Source organism: Peromyscus californicus, unplaced genomic scaffold, assembly GCF_007827085.1.
Source record: "Peromyscus californicus insignis strain IS unplaced genomic scaffold, ASM782708v3 Scaffold_16__1_contigs__length_79575227, whole genome shotgun sequence".
In the NCBI taxonomy this organism is placed as follows: Eukaryota; Metazoa; Chordata; class Mammalia; order Rodentia; family Cricetidae; genus Peromyscus; species Peromyscus californicus.
Window position 1 is genome coordinate 39698515 of NW_026294458.1, and position 15919 is coordinate 39714433.

At 39.3% G+C, this 15919-nt stretch overlaps 1 protein-coding gene across 1 annotated transcript in view; it reads right to left on the bottom strand.

The window, feature by feature from the left end:
• Adgrg7 (adhesion G protein-coupled receptor G7) overlaps positions 1-15009 on the bottom strand; it is a 54978-nt gene extending 39969 nt beyond the window's left edge. The window contains exon 1 of the mRNA XM_052740898.1: positions 14895-15009. Within this exon, the coding sequence (XP_052596858.1) occupies positions 14895-15009 (115 nt within the window). The remainder of the gene's footprint in view (positions 1-14894) is intronic.
• Between the last annotated feature and the right edge of the window lie 910 nt (positions 15010-15919).

Below are 15919 nucleotides of genomic sequence, written 5' to 3' on the forward strand. Positions count from 1 at the left end.
GACAAAACTTACAGCTATACAAAACCAGATTGTCATTGCTGGAACTATCTTTTATTATATCCTCATCAATATGTGACATTATGGATACCAAAAAGATAGATTTAAAAACAGACCTAGACAGACCAAGTTAGCAGCATATAGATTTCCCAATACTATTTAAATACTATGCTAACTAATTTTGTATCAACTTGATACAAGCTAGCGTCATCTGACAAGAAGGAACCCCAATTAAGAAAATGCCTCCATAAGAGCCTGTAGGGCATTTTCTTTTTTTTTTTTTTGTTTTTTGTTTTTTGTTTTTTGTTTTTTGTTTTTTGTTTTTTGAGACAGGGTTTCTCTGTGTAGCTTTGCGCCTTTCCTGGATCTCACTCTGTAGACCAGGCTGGCCTCGAACTCACAGAGATCGGCCTGGCTCTGCCTCCCGAGTGCTGGGATTAAAGGCGTGCGCCATTTAGTAATTGATGGAGGAGGGCCCAGGCCATTGTGGGTGGTGCCATCCCTGGGCTGGTAGTCCTGAGTTCTATAAGAAAGAAGGTTGAGCAAGCCATGAGGAGCAAGCCAGTAAGCAGCACTCCTCCACAGCCTTTGTATCAGCTCCTGCCTCCGAGTTCCTGTCCTGCTTTTAAGTTCCTGCCCTCACTGCTTTGATGACGAACTGTTATATGGATCTGTGAGTGAAACAAACACTTTTCTCCCCAAGTTGCTTTTGTTCATGGTGTTTCATCACAGCTATAGAAAGCACCAAGGCAAATACAAAGGCAATAATGAGGAGAGAGATCACATCACCAAGAAAGACTTTGCTAAAGAGGCAGTATTTGAATTGGACTGTGTAATTAATTCAAGTAAACCCAGATAAAACTGGTGACTGATATTAGAAGCATAGAAAGAACAGCATCAAAGGGAATGGGGTGCTCACAGACACACAACCATGCAAGCATATGCCAAAACAAAGTGTAGCATCACAAAGCATGGACAGTTCCCATGTGTCCCAGCAACAGACTAGAACTTAACACAACAGCAACAGTCCTCTGAGGGGTATCAGCAGGACATAGAGTAGACCCTGAGGAACTTTATATTCTAAACTAAGGAGATTAAATCCTGAGGGAACACAGAGGGGTGTAGTAGAATATTATTTCAACGTGTGTTACTTTTGCTTATGTTGTATTTGTTTAACTCTGTGAGGCTGTATTATTGTGCTTGTCTAAAACACCTGATGGTCTAATAAAGAACTGGTCAATAGCAAGGCAGCAGAAAGGGTAGGTGGGGCTGGCAGATAGAGAGTATATATAAAATGAGAAAACTGGGAGGAGAGATCTAGGAATGAGGAAGGAAGAGGAAGGAGGAGGAATCTGGGAGCCAGCCACCCAGCCAGCCACTGAGTAAGAGTAAGATTTACAGAAGAGATGTAAAAAGCCCAGAGACAAAAGGTAGATGGGATAACTTAAGTTTAAAAAAGCTGGCTAGAAACTAAGTCAAGCTAAGGCCAGGCATTCATAATTAAGAATAAGCCTCTGAGTGTGATTTATTTGGGAGCTGAGTGGCAGGCCCCCCAAAAGAGAAGAAGAGCAGTAAAACAACCAACAACAGGGATCTTAAAACAAAGGAGATGTGCTATTAGGAATATTTTCTAGGATGATTGCTCCAGCAGTACGAGAAGTGACTGGAGCAGGCAGGCAGCAAAGTTGAAACAGGAGTCCAGCCCTCAGCCGATGGTCGGAATCAGTACATTCAGGAAGCACATCTGAAATTGGAAACCTTGAGAAAAACCTTATTTTCTGTTGGGGACACTAGTGTCTCTAAGCTTGTAGAGTAGATGGTGAGACATTAACAGTTCCAACAATGATGGAGTGGCTTGTATCATGTTGAGCTGCCCACAGATAACCACTTTAGTCTCAGCAAAATTTGCAAATACAATAACACCAGCAATAACAACAGAACCTTCTTGAGAGTACTGGAAAGCAAAGAAAAATGTTCAGAAATGAAAGGGAATTCTGTATCGTTTTTCCACTAAGGGCATAACCAAGTCTGTGTGACAAAAGTGGATGAAAACCCCAGCAAAGAGCCACAGTCTTAATAGATTAAGATATGAGATGACACTCACGGCTAAGTGGGGTATCCTAGAATAGAGAGAGACAAAGACTGCTCAACATCTGTATATAAATTTCCACTAAATATGGAGAAGGAAAACTTTTGAAAAAGAGAATTATAAGAACTTATGGATCTAACGTGTGTGTGTGTGTGTGTGTGTGTGTGTGTGTGTGTGTGTGTGTGTGTGTGCATGTGTATGTGTAATTGGAGGCACAAAGCAGGAAAATAAAAAAAAATCTTGAAACTTTCCAAATTTGGTTAAAGGTTTTTGTTTAGAGATCCAATCAACTCAGAAGATCACAGGCAAAATAAATATGCATATGACCAAACTGCAAAAATTCAAAAATTAAGAAAAATGCTGAAAGACATCTACTAACAGCTTACAGCTTTATTGATGAATTAGGAAGGTAAAAATATCAATCTTACATAAACTCTCTGAGAAAACAGAAAAGCAAAACTACCCAAGTCATTTCATAATGTGAAAATAACTCTGATGCCAGTTTATGACAAAGACATTACCAAAGAATTAAATTTCAGGCCAGTAAACTTCATTTATACATTTGTAAAACTCCTTGTCTTGGTTAGGGTTACTATTACTATAATGGAACAGCATGACCAAAAGCAGTTTAGGAAGGAAAAGATTTGTTTGGCTTCCACTTCCATATCATGGTTCATTATTGAAGGAAGTCAGGACAGGAACTCAAACAGGGCAGGAACCTAGAGGTAGGAGCTGATGTAGACGTCATGGAGGTGTGCTGCTTAGTGGCTTGCTCAGCCTGCTTTTTTATAAAACCCAGGACCACCAGTCAAGGGATGACACCACCCACAATGGGTTGGACTCTTCCCCACTGATCACTAAGAAAATGCACTAAAAACTTATCTGCCTACAGCTAGACAGTTTGGAGGCATTTTCTCAATTGAGGTTCTCTCCTCTCAGGTGACTATATCTTGTGTCAAGCTGACATAAAACTAGCCAGCACAATTGACCCCTTTGTAAACTCGACACACAAATACATCACTGTTAAGTCACAACCTTTCATTTTTTATTCATCCCCAATATCACACATTAATATTAACATCACAATGTAAAACATTCTACAAACTTAAAAGTCCCCCCAGTCTCACCAATGGCCTCTCCTGACCTCTTACAGTGCCAAGCCTCAGCTGCTCTCCATAACCCCTTTCATGCCTTTAAAACCAGTACCACCTGGGAGATTCTTACACATGACCAATTCAGCTGCCAGCATGAGGGGCAACCTCAGCCGCCTCTAGAACACAATTTCTGTATTCTAACTCTGAGGAAACACTTGCCAGAAGATTTTGCTTGATCTCTTTTTACAAACCACTGATTTCTCAGCTCCAGCTGTCCAGTATCAACTATCCCAGCAAAGCAAAGTTTTCATTCTAATGCCCCTGGAATCATGTTAATCACAGCTGATTCTCCGGCCCCTGCTAACTAGGACCAGGAATTCTTAACTCAAAATATGCAACAGCCTCCATAGAGTCTTTAAGTGACTCTCAGACTTCTCTTTGGCACTTCACAACTAAGGCCTCCATCATCTGCATTTCTTTCAACACTCTTTTCTTCCAAGTTCCCACAGAACTGCTCTCCAAGCTTTGAACACTAAATGGCTTTTCTAGCTTAAATGTCCAAAGTCTTCCCATAATTCACCTCCCCACCCCAAAGCCAGCATGATCAGGTCTGTCACAGCAATACCCCACTATCCTGGTACCAATTTCTGTCTCAGTTAGGGTTACTAGTGCTGTGATGAAACACTATGACCAAAGACAACTAACTTGGGGGAAAGAAAGGGTTTATTTCACTCACAGTTCCATGTAACAATTTATCATCAGGAACTCAAACAGGGCAGGAAACTGGAGGCAGGAGCTAATGTAGAGGCCATGAAAAAGTGCTGCTTACTGGCTTGTTCCTCATGGCTTACTCAGTCTGCTTTCTTATAGAACCCAGGACCACCAGTCCAGGGATTGCACCACCCACCATGGGCTGGGCCCTCCCCCATCCGTCACTAATTACGAAAATGCCCTACAGGCTTGCCTACAGCCCTATCTTATGGAGGCATTTTCTCAGTTGAGGTCTCCCCCTCTCAGATGACTGTAGTCTGTGTCAAGTTGACAACAAGCTAGACAGCACACTCCTTTAAAATAGTCACAAACCAAAGCAGGCAACAAATAAAACAGATACCACATGACCAAATAAGATTTATCCCAGGCATGAAAGGTTGGTTTAAAAATATAAAATCAGCCGGGCGGTGGTGGCGCACGCCTTTAATCCCAGCACTCGGGAGGCAGAGCCAGGCGGATCTCTGTGAGTTCGAGGCCAGCCTGGGCTACCAAGTGAGTCCCAGGAAAGGCGCAAAGCTACACAGAGAAACCCTGTCTCGAAAAACCAAAATATATATATATAAAATCAGTTAATAAATTTACCATCTGACCATATGACAGAACAAACTCATCAGTACAGGGAGCAAAATGTCTCACAGATTAAAAACAAAACTCCTAGTGAAGGAATCATAAAAAAATTTCTTAAACTCATAAAAATCACCTATGAAGAACCTACTTCTAATATATTACTGTAATATGTAATGTCTTCCTCTGAAGTTTCACAGAAAAAGTTCAATATAGTTGTGCTAACTACTTCTAATGAAGATTGTCTTCAGTGCTTGTCAGTGTGGTAGATGGCAAAATGAAAAGGTATAGAGCTTAGAAAGGATGAAATAGTTATAATATTCATACATCAGTCAAATCTATTGATGATCTTAAGGTGTATCAAAAACCCATGAAAATGATTAAGCAATAAATTAAAGATTGCATGATGCAAAAAAATATTATACATATTAGTAATAAATAATTAGAAAATCATTTACATTTAAATTAGCATAAAATCATCAAACTATTGAAAATAAGAAGGTATGGGTAAGAATGCAATATTAAGAGAAAATTTAAATATCTAAATAAATGGAGATATAAATAAATGGGTGCTGTGGATATTGCTCTGTATGCTGTGAATGTGCTGCTCTGATTGGTTGATAAATAAAACACTGATTGGCTAGTAGCCAGGCAGGAAGTATAGGTGGGATAGACAAGGAGAATTCTGGGAAGAGGAAGACTGAGTCAGGAGACACTAGCCTGCCATCCAGGGAGCAACATGTAAGGACACACAGGTAAAGCCACAAAACATGTGGCAACATATAGATTAACAGAAATAGGCTGAGTTTAAATGTAAGAGCTAGTCAGTGGTAGGCCTGAGCTAATGGCTGAGCAGTTTTAATTAATATAAGCTTCTGAGTGATTATTTTATAAGCGGCTGTAGGGTCCGTGGGGCTGGGCAGGACCAAAAAAATCTTCAGCTACAAATGAAAGCCTCATTAGCTAAACTGTCTTTTCTTCTTCAAATGAAAGTTAAAATCTCTTTTAAAGGGGCTGGAAAGATGGCTCAGTGGTTTGATTAAGCTCACATACTGCTCTTTCATAAGACTCAAGTTTGTTTCCCAGCACCTACTTCAGGCAGCTCACAACTGCCTGTAACTACAGCTTCAGGGGATCAAACACCCTCTTCTGGTCTCTATGGGCATCTGCATACATGTGGTGGCACACATGCAGTACATACATAGAGATATATGCTGTGGAATAATCCTCTTGTGCACTGGAAAGATTTGCCATTTGAGTTGGTTTAATAAACCATTGATTGGCCAGTAGCCAGGCAGGAAGTATAGGTGGAGTGACCAAACTAAGAATGCTGGGAAGAGGAAGAGCAGAGTAAGGAGTTGCCAGCTAGATGCAGAGGAAGCAAGATGAAAATGTTGTACTGAGAAAAGCCTAAATATAGATAAGAATTATGTGTTAATTTAAGTATAAGAGCTAGTCAGTAATTAGCCTGAGCTACCAGCCGAGCATTTATAATTAATATAAGCCTCTGAGTGATTATTTGGTAAGTGATTGCTGGGTTTTCTGGTGGGACAGAAACTTCTGCCTACAGATATACACACAAGTACATAGATTAAAAATATCTAAAACAATTTTTTTTCTGTAGGAATTTATGAGCTGGTTTTAAATTTTTTGGGAAATGGAAAAGGCAGAAAGAAGAACAAGGTTTTAGAAGATAAACATGATTTAATACTTGCATTACTAGTTTTATGGTGGACTAAGTCACAACAGTAAAGATTGGGCAGAATTAACATAAAGACAAAGATATCAATGGAATAAAAAGTTCAAAAATAGATAAAAATAGAGCTGACGATGTAGTTTGGTGGTAAACATTTGCCTAACATGTGCAACACCTGGGACTTAGCCCCAGAATCATATATAAATTAAAAAGCCAAAAAGGTAAATGAGAAATGATCAGTTTGATCTTTCACATATTTGCTAAAGCTACTAATTGAGGGAGTTGTTGATTTTCTTTTCTGTGTTTTGTTTGTTTGTTTTACAAATGGAAATATTATGAACTAACTAAGCAAATATATCACCCTTAAAACTCAATTTAATGGGAAAAAACCCTCAATTTAAGGTGGACCACACACAGAAAACAAAGCTAAGACCATAAAGCTTTTAAAATAAAATTTGTACTTGCAACTGTGGGGCATGCAACTATTTTTGAAGGGCAAAAATGGTACTAAATATAAATTTAAACTGCATTTAATCTAAATTAAAAACTGCTGCTTATTAAGATGTATTTTCAGAAAATAAAAATGACAGTGACAGACTTGCAGAAAACAGTGTGTGTGTGTGTGTGTGTGTGTGTGTGTGTGTGTGTGTGTGTGTGTGTAAGAGAGAGAGCATGTTTAAATTAGAATTGCAAATCAAATTATAATTTATAAAGAATATACATACAAAAGAAGAGTGCAAACCATGCAATTTTTATTTTTAATGGGCAAAAGAGTTGAACAGACACTCTGTAAAAAAAAAAAAAAGCCATATAGACTGCCATTAGCACCAGAAAATTATCTGCATTTAGTCATTAGAGAAACAAGGTTTCAGAGGAAAACTGGTTCACACTCCATTAGCATAAATAAGTTAGCCTCTGCAATGGAATAGAATTCATGCACAGACCATTCAAGAACAGCCAGGTGCAGGTGTTGTTTAAGAAAGAAGCATTATGTTCAGTGGGGAAAAACTAATTCTCCAACAAATGTTCTAGAAACAAAGAAATTAAAAAAATGGATTTAGACATAGATTTTCAGCTTTCAAAAATTATTCTAGAACAGAACATAAACTCAGTGTAATTTGAATAAAGCTAACAGAAGAAAATCTTGGCAACCTTGGGAACAGGGAATTTTTAGATATTTTATGAAGATCACAGTTCACTGGAGTGTGTGTGAGAGACTTCAAAACAAGTTTGTGATATTCTTCTTCCTTTCTGTCATATTTTACAGTACAACCACATTGAACATAATCTGACACATTTTCATGCAGGGCTTTTACAAATGGGTTACTCAGTTATTTAAAAAAATTTTCAATGGCATGTTGTAGTTTTATTCTGTGTGTGCAGGCGTATGCATGTATGAATGTATGTGGAGGTCAGGCGACAACTTGGGAGGAAGCTGGCTCTTTCTGTTCATTTTTTATACATAGAGACAGTTCCATTTGACTCAGCTTAGATGTCTTCAGAGGCAAAGTTTTCTATGGTATTTGCTTATGATTTTATTTAAAAAGTCACTTCTCTGCATTGGAGTGTCTTTCTTTCTTTGTATATTGATGAATTGCCAGTTTTTCTTCTATCAATAATTCTAAAAATGTATTTGCTTAAGTTCATCATTTTAAATAATTCACGTATCTATATAACTAATGTTTACTTTCATTTTTTTGATTTTAATTCTATTAATTTTAAAAATATTATCACCAAGCATACTTGTTCTAGAATTTTCTATTTTTAATTTCTAAAGCTTAAATGATTTCTGTGTAAGATGGTGAAGTAGAGTCTGTCTCTATGTGGACCATTTAGAGAGGGTCAGAATAAGTAAAGGTAGATTTTATCCGAGAGCGAGAGAGAGAGAGAGAGAGAGAGAGAGAGAGAGAGAGAGAGAGAGAGAGAGAGAGAGAGAGAACAGAAGATAATAAAAGAAATCTATGGAGGAAAATTATTGGATCCCAAAAAACGCAGGAGTAGGGTAGGGGCAGGTGAGACATGTATTTCAGAGAACTAAGCTAAACACAGTCTCAGTGCTGGCATGGGAGCAGGAACAGAAACTTCTTTCAGAAGGGAAGCTAGAGGGAAGTCTAGAATTCCCCCAACAGGAGGATCAGGAGTTCACGGTCATCCCAGCCTAGGTTAGCTACTTGCCTACCTGGATTATATGAGACCCTGTCTCAAATCCACCACCCTAACAGAAAGCTTAGACGATAAGAGTTATTTGATGTTTCTGTGGCATAGAGAACAGAAATGTTCTAATCTACTTTTCATGGTTGATGTGACTCCTGAAGGCTTCAGGTGTCACACTCGTGGCTTGGTTCCACCTTCCCCATTACACAGTCTAGCACCATGCCTTCTGTCTCTATGGATACATCAAACCCATAACCTCTAGAGTTTATGACAGCGCCTGCTCATCATTACAGTATCAGCTCTTTACAGTGTTTCAGTCTCCTGGGATTTCCCTTTAAGAATGGAAGCCTGTTGGTGTGTTTGAACATTTAGTTACGATTTGCATACGTTTAATAAGGAGGAAGGAGCATCCTATCCATGCCTGGTCATTCTGCCTTTTAATTACAAGTCTGATAGTTAAGGAATATTTTTTTCAAGGCCATAGCTTGTATCTCTAGGTCTTAGAACATTGTTAATGAATAAAAAGTTAGTAAGTATTTGCTGAATGGCTTCTCTGTCATTTGAATTCTAGTTGAGGACATCTAATTCTAGCCAGACTACTCACTTTCCGTTGCAATGATATATTTAACTCCGTGTTCTACCCACTTCAGACTCTTAGCCTCTAAAATACCCAAATGACACAAAATGTTGCCCAAAGTAGCACCAACATTTTTCAAGCTCTATCATCTTTATAAAAAATAAACTCAGAAGGATGACGTTTGTTCATGTAACTATTTTTACAGTTGTAGTTGCAAAAAGGAAACATTAGGCTGGCCATGTTTAGGAAAATATTTTCATTGTGGGGAAAACAAAGAAAGGAAAGAAGGAAGAAAAAGGTATGTAAATAAAACACATAAAGTATATCTTTTGTTAAGATAAAGGTGGTTCAATATTAACTACTTGGCTAACATTTTCAGTAAATATAATAAATGTTTTAATAAGCCGTCTTCTGCTAGTAAAGTAGCATACATATTGGAAAGCAAATATTCCGTGGCTGTTCTTGGAACACTTTCTCTTTCTCTTTTCAGCTAGTCAATTCAACTTAATGATTAAACCTATTGTAGAGTGTTGGTGTGATAACTTGAGTCTCATTCCAAAGGTCCAATATGGGTCAATGGTATCCATTCAAGGTATAATTCAAGGGGTGGACAAAACTGTGCTCAGGACTGAATGACATAAAACTTCATAAATTAGAAAATAGTTGCCTGGGTGTACTGAGTACTCAGAAGATACAAGACATCATCTTAAATCTTCAAATGCATTGTCACTTGGGCAACACAACTTATCCCTCGAACAAGACTCCCTTTTCATAGACAATTTTGTATTTAAAAAATATTTAGCATGTGGACAGGTGGAGAAACAGGAAGGGGGAGAAGGGATAGGAGAGTATTTGTAACTGGGGAGTTGAAATTGAACATCACCCCCAGTCACCTTAGCATACTTTCTTCTATTCATAAAACAGTTCTCTGACTTTTTTTAAAAAACACTAAAATGGCCTTAGTGTTCCAGGATCCGTTGCAGGAGTTGGATTTATTACTGTGTAGATTTATTCTGTGGGAAGTACTAAACTGAGTAAAAGGAAAAAAAAAGACAAGTGTCTGTGGGCAGATTCTTTTCTGAGCATCAATAAACTCACCTTGACTTTTCCTGATAACATACATTTTCTACTGAGTGAGAATTATGAGTGCCATAAAGTCTGGCCTTGGGTTTGGGACCATATAAACCTTCTGAAGTCCTCACTAGGCTGAGGAACAAGTCTGTCCTATGGTGGGGTAGAGAGGCTATGGCCGGTGTAAGGAAGGAACAGAAAGCAGGGGATTCTTAGAGCCAGAACTGAAGGATACAGTTAAATAAGACATCACCACTGTGTAATGAGGTTGAGATGCCCTCTCATTAATACAAATTGAGGAAAGCATTCTCTCGCCATTGTATTGTGACCATCTGGGTATGTTTAGAGCAGGAGTAGCTCAAACTGGCAAACGTCAAAGAAAAGAAATGCAACAAAATCCACATTTGTATTTAACTTTCACTGTCAAGTGTCATGGGACTCAAAGCCACGCTGCTCCTGCATTGCAAGCCCCTTGCTGTTAGAAGCATGAAGCCAACAGAAATAGATCTCTTATGTCTATCCTTTGTGAAAACACATTAGACATTTTTTAGGAACACTCAATGTGAAAGGGCTGGGATTCTGGAAATACAGAGATTTCCTCCAATATAAATGCACCCTGCAAGATTACTGATCATAGGGGTAAGCAGAGGCTATATGTAATTGGAAATGTCTTAATGAAGCCTTGAGTCCAATGGTCATATGCACATGGCTTCAAACAGCAGCAGCAGAAAACACAAATGTCTCTCTTTAAACATCCAAACTTGCATTTCTCTTACTATTTTGAAAGAAAGCATGAAGATTTGGTAGATTTTTTGTGTCATTTCTGAATACAACTATTTGAGAATTCTTGATCCATGCTATGGATTGAATGCATTCTCTCAAAATTCATATGTTGAAATTGAATTCCCAATATCACAGCATTAAATATCAAAGTTTTTAAAAGGTGATACAGCAAGAAAACACCTCAGAACCGAGAGGCAGACCTTTACCAGACACCAAAGCTGGAGTTCACTTTCCTTTAGACTCTCAGGTAACTGTGGAAAAGAGATTTCTGTTGTATATAAAGTATCTAGTTACATTATTTTGTTATAGTCCTCCTAAGACTAAGTTCACCTCCTAGTTTTTGTAAGATTTATTTATCCATCGCAGTAATTCAAATCTAGTGGTAGGGAATATGGTAGGTTCCTAAATCAAGCCTCTTTTCTCTTTAACAAAGTAGATAAGAATGGAGAATTTGTCATCAATGAGAACTGTGATCAAATATATATGTGTGTGTGTGTGTGTGTGTGTGTGTGTGTGTGTGTGTGTGTGTGTAAAAAGAGAGAAATGGAGCTGGGCGGTGGTGGCACACGCCTTTAATCACAGCACTTGGGAGGCAGAGCCAGGTAGATCTCTGTGAGTTCGAGGCCAGCCTCGTCTATAGAGCGAGATCCAGGAAAGGTGCAAAGCTACACAGAGAAATCCTGTCTCGAAAAGCCAAAAGAGAGAGAGAGAGAGAGAGAGAGAGAGAGAGAGAGAGAGAGAGAGAGAGAGAGAGAGAGAGAGAGAGAGAGAGAGAGAGAGAGAAATGGGATAAGAATTTGTATTGTAGGTAGAAAAATCTCAATTATCAAAACCAGAGCCTTAATTGGTAGAGTGACCTTTTAACAAGAGGCACAGTTCAGAAACAGGAGCGGGACTTTTAGAAGTTCCATTTGCTTGTTGAAGGTTACTGGAATTCTATAGACCACATCTTAAAGAGCTTCTTTGCCTTTCAAGCCAATGGTTCACTTTAGAATAATTAGAGTTGATTTGATCTGTGACTTGCTGGCTATTTTGAATTTGCCTTTCCACTGCAATTAGGCAGTGGCCTGGATGAAAACTACTAAAAAAAAATGAAGTTTCTTTTGCCGTTCTGCACTGTGAAGATCAAAACAGACAAACTATGATGCTGCGAAGCTGGAGAAAGCACCTTAGCAGTCTCCCAGACGAAGGCAAAAGCATGGCCGTTACTACAGCAGCAGAAATGTAGATATACCACTGAAGACTCAGAAAACCTGGGAGCTGAAGCATGACTCCTAATGCATACTCCACACACTGCAAAAATACACGAGAATCATAAACACGAAGACAACAGACTTCCCAGAGACTACAGCAGAGTGCTCTGATTGTCATGCTTACTGCGCCATTGTGAACTGGGATTTTCAGCTCTTGTTGTCTCAAAAAAAGTGAATGGATTTACTCTGGTTTCCTGTGTGCGTCTGAGAACAGAACCACTGAGACCATCATGATACAGGTTCAAACCCAGTGTTGTACAGCTGGTGTTGCACAGCTATATAAATGCAAAAATGTTCTCCCAGCCTCAGTTCCTCCATTTGTGACTCAAGAAAAACGACACCTGCTTCAAATGTAGGTGTCAGGACTAAGTGAGATAAGATGCGTGAAGTTCTGAGTGTGCTGTCTTGGTCATGGTAAGAGCTTTTGAAGTTGTCAGGTATATAAAAATCAAATGTAAAAATCAATACTCCTACTGTAGCCAAATAGAAGCTTTTCATTGGAATTTTCTCAGAATGGAAGTTGGAAGTTTTCTGTATTTTTTCTGTTTTTTTTTTTTTCATAAGCAGTCTTATTTCTTATTCTGCTCAGGATGTTGTTGAACTCCGAGCAGTCCTCCAGCCTCAGCATCCTGAACACTGATACTCTGAGCCTCTATATGCCTAGCATGGAAGCTTTTTATTTTTGTTTTCCTTCTGTTTTCATTTTTCATGAAAAACCATTATGTTTATATGAAATGAATTTTGAATATAGTAATTTAGACACAACTTGATGTATGTATACATATGCATTTTTTAAATAAGACACTTATGATCAGTCAGGCATGTGGGATCATGCCTGTAAACCCAGCACTTGGGAGGCTGAAATAGGAGGATCACTATGAGTTGAGGTCATCCTGGGATACATATTGCAAGTTCCGGGACAGCCCAAACTATAAAGTAAGTTCTTGCAAACAAACAAAGAAAGCATTCACAGTTACATTGGTTTCTCTGAGATATGCATGAACTCTGTCTCTAAGAAAAAAATTAATTTAAGAACAATTGATAATTAAGTAAGGAACTAAAGAGGAAACACTCCACAATGACATCAAATGAGATGGGTAGAATGAAACGTTGGGAGGGAAAGAGATGAAATACCCAGCAGTTCATGGAAAAGAATAAAACAAAATAGAACAGAATTAAACAGAACTAAACAAAAAAAAAAAGAAACAGAACTAAAGCACATTCCAAATAAAATTCACAAGGCAGGAAGCAACAGCAAACAGTATCAGTCTCCATCCCCACCCCCACCTGCCACTCTGCTCTTTTTTAAATAGTGACAACCCTCTAGTTTTCCACTGGCTTTACCCCAAAACTGAAGGATATCCCTTATATAAAGAGCCGACTGAAAAACTAACCAAGCACAAAGCTCATCTTTCCGAGGCGCTGGTACGTTACTACTCTGAGAAACAGGACTTTTATTACTCTGTATATTTCCTTCAGGGCCCTTAGCCCTCTAGCAGCTCGAGGTGTGTCCACAGGTAAGCAGCTCTCCCTAAGCCTTTGACTGTTATGCAGTTTCTGTTCTCCGGTCTGTACTGTTCCTCTTGTTGGCCTTGTACTTTGTCCCTGTCTGTAATGGTTTGGTTTAACTGTGTCATTTCTAAGTCACAAGTTTTCCTTTAAAAATAGATGTCATTATGAATAGCAGCAAGAAGGAAGAGATTTCTCAAGTATATCTCCTTTAAGTGAGATCTTACACATTTAATAAGCGTAGCAGTGAGAACGACTCTTATGGTTTTCTTAATACTGAGTTTTTACAAACCTCACAATTTTAATCTTATTCTTTTGCCCAGCTTAATTTCTTCCTCAGGTTCTTTAACTGCTACCAACACAGTATTCTCTGAATTCCAGTCTTCCTGGGTGGAATAGGGTTGGCTCCATTCCAGGCTACCTCTTCAGCAGCAGCCAATATTGATCATTTGTTCTCAGCACAGGATTCTGCATCCTGGCACCACTGGACCAAGGCAGCAGTTCCTGCCTTCCCTGAGGGCAGACTGTTCCTCCCTACTGGCGTTGGTTACTTCTGTCTATTCAGTTTCTCAAGTTCTGCATGTCAACTTTCAATCCCTTTATAAGCAGTGGTTCTCAACCTTCCTAAACAGTTCCTCATGGTGTGGTGACCCCCAACCATAAAAAGATTATTTTTGTTGCTACTTCATAACTGTAATTTTACTACTTTTATGAATCGTAATGGAAATCTGCATTTTTCAATGGTCTTAGGTGGGGGTCACAACCCACAGGTTGAGATCCACACCACTCTTTTATAGTGACTCTCCAGCAGCCAAGGGATGCAGCATTGGAATCATTGAAAATGTACATTTAAGTTCCCAAGGGCTTCATTTTAACACCATCATTATAACACAACCACACTAATATCTCTAAAGTTCCTTCTTGAGATGAATTTCTATGTGGGTGCTACATGGTTGCTACATGGTTGTATACATGGTTGCTTGGGAGTCTGTACTCATAACTATTTGCCTTTCTAGGATTTAGCTAAATAAACCCAAATACATGTTGTTAATAATTTCTATTATTACTCATTCTATCAACTCAATTTGCACAAAGAAGCAAATTCAAAACTCATTCTTCACTCTGCTTACTCACACACACGCGTATTTTTATACATACGGCTGCTAGCCACTAGCCATCAACCAACTGCTGTCTTGCACTCCATAAGTGGCATTGTAGAAGGCAGCCATTGCCTGGACAAGGTCCTCCCCAGCACTGATATATCAGGTGACAGAGTCAGAGGTTCAACCCCCACCCGCCCCGCCCGCCCCATTGGACTATAACAGGGTGACATTACCTCTTTGGATCCTTACTGTCAACCTCCAGATGCCCAGTCCCAGAACAATGCCCGTCAGCAGCCCACACACAATAGCCACCAGCACCCGGACGTTGCAGGAATGACAGGAACGCATGCTGAAAGCAGGCCACTGCACCACTCGGTGTGAAAGAGCTAGCTTCTCCTTTAGTCAAGAATTTTAATCAGAGACCGTTATAAAACATGGAAAGAATCCTTCTTTTCAGTGGTCTGTCGGGCAGGCGTTCTCATGTTTGAAGAGTTTTGAAGTTAATTCAGCATAATGTAGTTGGAATCCCCAAATAGAAGGTGTGTTTCTGCTTGCAGTGTGATCATTCTTCAGCGAGAGAGACCAAGTGACCAGGGCTCTCAGAAAAGGAAACCTACTCAAGGGCAATAAAGAAGGGGAGGGATCAGCCTAGAGGGTCAAAGGCTGAATCTCCAGACAAGAAAGACAGTGAAGGAAGGAGGCAAGCAAGGAGAAGCCAGAGAGGAAGTCAGGAAGGCAACGGGTCGCTCTGGTTGTCTATAGCTCAGCGAGGTGCTTCAGGATGTTTGCACATCCTCTTGGAGAAAAGAAGTATGTTGTCAAGTGAAAGGATCAACGGCAGGAGCCACGTATGACTCCTCTGCTTGCACTTCCTTAAGGAGCCTGCATTCTAGAAAGTCTAGCCTAGGAAAGAACCAAGTATGATGACATCTTCATTTAAAACTGTGGTTCTCAACCGGTGGATCATGACCCCTATAGGGGTCAAATGACCCTTTCACCAGGGTCACATATCAGATAACCTGCATATCAGATATTTACATTATGATTCATAATGGTGGCGAAATAACAGCTACAGAGTAGTGATGAAAATAATTTTATGGTGGGGGGTGGGTCACCACAACATGAGGAACAACACATTTCTGTTATTTAAGCCACACACTTTGTAGTACTTAGTTACAACAATCTTAGGAAAGAAATCTTCTCTGCACAAACTTCTACCTCTACTGCAGCCGTGACTCTTGGGAGGCAGCATTCCTCT